Source organism: Cebus imitator, unplaced genomic scaffold (assembly GCF_001604975.1).
Source record: "Cebus imitator isolate Cc_AM_T3 unplaced genomic scaffold, Cebus_imitator-1.0 Scaffold15, whole genome shotgun sequence".
NCBI classification, from domain to species: domain Eukaryota; kingdom Metazoa; phylum Chordata; class Mammalia; order Primates; family Cebidae; genus Cebus; species Cebus imitator.
The window spans coordinates 3,196,808-3,201,721 of NW_016107330.1; the positions used below are offsets into that span (position 1 = coordinate 3,196,808).

Below are 4,914 nucleotides of genomic sequence, written 5' to 3' on the forward strand. Positions count from 1 at the left end.
AATTCTCCTGCCTCAGCCTCCTGAGTAGCTGGGATTACAGGCACGCACCACCATGCCCAGCTAATTTTTTGTAGTTTTAGTAGAGACGGGGTTTCACCATGTTGACCAGGACGGTCTCGATCTCTTGACCTCGTGATCCACCCGCCTCGGCCTCCCAAAGTGCTGGGATTACAGGCTTCAGCCACCGCGCCCGGCCCCTCCTATTTTAATTTTTTAAACAGAGACAGTGTCTCACTATGTTGTGCGGGCTGGTCTCAAACTCCTGGGCTCAAGTGATCCTCCTACCTTGGCCTCCCAAGGTGCTGGGATTACAGGTGTGAGCCACTGTGCCCAGCCGAAATACCCATTTTCCTATGTGCAGACGAATAGGGTCAAATATGGGTATTGGGACCCTGTTGCAGAGGCTCCTTCCAATGGGACAAGATCTGCCCTGATCATGCCCAGGCCTCCCCCCATCCTCATGTGACTGGCATTTTCTCAGTCTGCTCTACCTACTCAGAGAAGGGGCCTCCCAGACCCTTGTCCTTTGGGCTTCTCTGAGTTGCCTGGAGCTAGGATGTCCCAGGTCTTTGTTCTTCTCCCAGCCCCTCCTTCTGGCTCTAAGTAACCACAACAATTATAGGGGTTGCCAAGGATTTTGTGCTCATCATGGACCAGGCTTGGTGCCCCATGCTTGCCCAACACAAATCCTCCCTTTCACCCCATGAAGAAGGGATTATTCCTATTTTTTAGGAGAGGAAACTGAGGCTTAGAGAGAAGTGACTTGCCCAAGGCCATAGCCTACTTACTGCAGAGCTGGGATCTAAGCCCAGCTGGTCGGACCCTGAGCTTGACTTCTGGGTCTGATGCTGGGTGGGTCTGTGCTTTCTGACCCCCAGATGAGGTCGTGCTCAAGTTTGAAATGGGCCACGTGAGAGCGAGGAATCTGGCCTATGACACCCTCCCGGTCCTGATCCATGGCAATGGGCCAACCAAGGTAGGGGGGCCCCAGCTCCTGGGGAGTGTGGGAGGGTGACAGAGCTCCACTTTCATTCCCACTGTGACCCCATAGTGTCTCCCTGGGGCCAGGGCCACCTACCTGGGGCCTGCAATGAACTCACTGACTCTCTTCTCACATCTGAGCTCAGCGTGGTGCCCTCTTTTCCTGCTGTGATGGTCAGTGGTAATCTGTCTATTCTCACCGGGCATAGGACACAGAGGAGGCTGCTGTCCCCATCCAGGCCTAGGCTGGGCTACCAGAACCATCCACACTCTGTCACCCCAGGGCAGAGTCATTTATTCACTCTAAATATTTATTTCATGTTTGCACAGGACAATAAGACATAGTTGGTCATAAGTAGGACAGATGTCCTGTGTTTATGGTGATGGAGGGGACTGGGTCCAGATGCGGCCAGGTACAGGATGGACCTCACTGGCCCCTGGGGAACTGGCTCATAGCTCACAGCATATTTGAGTGTGGTCTTTCACCGCCTGAATGAGGGAGAGGAAGGAGGATGTGATGTGTTTAAAATGCAGATTTCCTGACTCCACCCAGGATCTGTTCAGTTGGAATCTCTGAGCAGGGTAGGACCTAGGAATTTTACAAGCTCCTGGGAGAAGCACTAGAGCGCCAAACCCTCCCATACACTCTTTCAGACCGACTTGTTCATCTCCTGGGATGGAGCATTGTCTCCAAGACCTGCTCAGGGGGCGGAAAGGGGCTGGATGGTGCCGACCCACCTGGTCCCAGGGAGATGTGAGTCCGGGCTGTGGTGGGTGGGACTGGCCGGCTCCTCTGTGACCCCACGTCTCTCCGACAGCTGCAGCTGAACTACCTGGGCAACTACATCCCGCGCTTCTGGACCTTCGAGACGGGCTGCACCGTGTGTGACGAGGGCCTACGTAGCCTCAAGGGCATTGGGGTGAGGCTGCGCCCAGGCCGGCGCCTGAGGGACATGGGAGGCTCAGTCCTCTGAGATGACGAGGAGGATGGGTGATTCTGGAATAGACTTCATTGTCTTTGGTGGGAAGTCAAGGGGTCACCTGCCTGCCTGGGGTTCTATCCCAGTTGCCACCCAAGTGCCTCCTCCTGGCAGCCCTCTCAGAATGTATGTATCTCGCTTCCCCCAGATGTCCAGGTTCTGCTTTCTTCTGCCTTGTCCTTCAGGCACACTTCTCATTTGTGGCTCACCTTGAACACCACACCAGCCATGATTTCCTGATGGCAGGCCCTCAACTGGGTCCTCGCTCCAGGCCTGGGCTCCTGCTGCTCCCTCCCCGGGAGCCCTCCTGCTGTTTCCCTGCACCCCCGGACCCCCTGCCTGGAAAGGCCCAGGCACCTTTCTTGGGAAGTCCACATGCTTCTGACTCTGGCTTTGGTTCCCTTGGGCCACCCTGGGGTGGAGTGGCAGCGCTGTGGCAGGATGTGGTTCCCCCGTGGCTGGACACAGCTGGACTCTCATGCCGCCCTCCCTGGTGCAGGATGAAGCTCTGCCCACCGTCCTGGTCGGTGTGTTCATCGAACAGCCCACGCCGTTCGTGTCCCTGTTCTTCCAGCGGCTCCTGCGGCTCCACTACCCCCGGAAACACATTCGACTTTTCATCCACAACCACGTGAGTAGTAGGCACTCTGTGGGCTCATGATGTGGCTTGGGTCTAGGGCTCAGCTTCACAGGGTAGCCCGAGACCTCTGAGGGTCTCACTGAATCTAGCTTACCTGGGCCAAATGACAGTGGGTGGTGGATTGTGTCCCCATATCACTGGTTTGACTTTGGAGTCGGACTGGGCTGAATTGCAGCACTGCTCTTTTTATTGGCTGTGTGACCCTGGGCACATTACTCAGCCTCTCTGGCTTTAGTTTCTCATCTATAAAATAGGGATAATAATCATCCAATCACACAGAAGTGCTGCAAGGGCTAAACAAGTTGACATGTGAAGTTCGTAAAAGGTGCCTGGTGCATAGGAAGCACATGGTGCTTCTAGCCATTGTCATCTTCATTTCCATCCCTGTCCCTGTTAATCCTTCCTAGCTGTACCTGGTGGCAGTCAAATTGATTTTCTTTTTTTCCTTTTTTGAGACGGAGTCTTGCTGTATCACCCAGGCTGGGGTACAGTGGCACGATCTCAGCTCACTGCAACCTCCACCTCTTGGATTAAAGTGATTCTCCTACCTCAGCCTCCTGAGTAACTGGGACTACAGGCATGTGCCACCATGCCTGGCTAATTTTTTGTATTTTTTTTTCTTTGAGATGGAGTTTCTCTCTTGTTGCCCAAGCTGGAGTGCAGTGGCTTGATCTCGGCTCACTGCAACTTCCACCTTCTTCTGGGTTCAAACGATTCTCCTCCCTCAGCCTCCCGAGTAGCTGGGATTACAGGTGCCCGCCACCACACCCAGTGAATTTTTTTCGTACTTTACTTAGTAGAGATGGGATTTCACCATGTTGGGCAGTCTGGTCTCAACCTCTTGACCTCAGGTGATCTACCTGCCTTGGCCTCCCAAAGTGCTGGGATTACAGGCATGAGCCACCATGCCCAACCCACGTTTTGTAACAAAGTAGATCACTGGGTCACATCCAGGAATCGACAGTGTCTCTGGATGTGGTATCCAAGGGGTGGTGGCGGGGTTCTATCCTGTTGTCAGAGGCTCTTAGGAGGTCTGGCCTGGTCAGGGGAGAATGGGCAAAGGATGGCCAGGGAAGGACGTTCCTGGCACAGGGCTGGTGTGGGCAAAGGTCTGGAGACAGGAAAGCAGATGGCCAAGGGTGCCAGAGATGAAGGGGCACAGCCTGGCAGTGTCAGGATGTGCTGCAGTCCCTGGGTGGAAGCCGTGTCCTCCTCACCACCTCCATTCCCTTCCCCATTCACACCCCCAGGAGCAGCATCACAAGACTCAGGTGGAAAAGTTCCTGGCAGAGCACGGCAGTGAGTACCAGTCTGTGAAGCTGGTGGGCCCTGAAGTGCGGATGGCGAATGCAGATGCCAGGAACATGGGCGCGTGAGTTGTGGGCTGCGGTTCTCTGCACTGACAGTGGCAGGCAGGGGAGCTGTGGCTGTGGTGAGGAGCAGTAGGCTGAGTGATGGGAGTCCAGAAGGCTGTGTGTGCTCTAGCAAGTTCCTGCCCTTCTCTGGGCCTTGGAGTTTCCATCTGTCAAATGGGGAAATAGCCTCTGTCCTGCCCACCCCTGGGCTCCTGAGCAGGGCTGAGCTGCATCATTTGGGTTCAGGAAGCAAATCAGAGAAAGAGGAAGGACTAGGGGCAGAAGTAGACAAAGGCTGACAATTAGGGAGCAAATCTCAAGTGTTTTCCTTTATTATAAAAAAAAGAAGAAAAAGTCAGGCAGGGTGGCTCATACCTGTAATCCCAGCATTTTGAGAGGCCAAAGCTGAAGGATCGCTTGAGGCCAGGAGTTGGAGAACAGACTGGGCAACGTAGTGAGACCCCATCTCTACAAAAATAAATTAGCCGAGTGCGGTGGCTCGAACCTGGGGTCCCAGCTACTCAAGAGGCTGAGGCAGGAGGATCTCTTGAGCCTGAGAAGTCGAGGCTGCAGTGAGCTTTGATTGAACCACTGTACTCCAGGCTGGGTGACAGAGCAAGCCCTTGTCTCATAAAGCAAAACAAAAACAAAAGAAAGAAGTAATTTGTGTTGACTGTAGAAGAGTCAGACAGTCCAGATCAAACGTTGGCAAACTTCCTGCTGAGGACTAGATCATAAATCTTTGCAAATTGGCTCTGCGGGCTCTGTTACAGCCACTCAACTCAACTCTGCCTTAGCACAGAAGCAGCTATGAATAATACGTAAATGAATGAGTGAGGCTGCATCCCAGCAAAATTTCGTTTATGAACACTGAAATTTGACTTTTGTGTAATTTTTTTTTTTTTTTTTTTTTTTTTTTTTTTTTTTTTTTTTTTTTTTTTTTTTTTTTTTTTTTTTT

The 4,914-nt window shown here is 52.9% G+C and overlaps 1 protein-coding gene across 1 annotated transcript in view; it reads left to right on the forward strand.

The window, feature by feature from the left end:
* PLOD1 (procollagen-lysine,2-oxoglutarate 5-dioxygenase 1) overlaps positions 1 to 4,914 on the forward strand; it is a 39,189-nt gene that overhangs the window by 20,144 nt on the left and 14,131 nt on the right. Inside the window, exons 7-10 of the mRNA XM_017504373.1 lie at positions 879 to 976; positions 1,800 to 1,901; positions 2,461 to 2,592; positions 3,852 to 3,973. Coding sequence (XP_017359862.1) covers positions 879 to 976; positions 1,800 to 1,901; positions 2,461 to 2,592; positions 3,852 to 3,973 — 454 coding nt within the window. The remainder of the gene's footprint in view (positions 1 to 878; positions 977 to 1,799; positions 1,902 to 2,460; positions 2,593 to 3,851; positions 3,974 to 4,914) is intronic.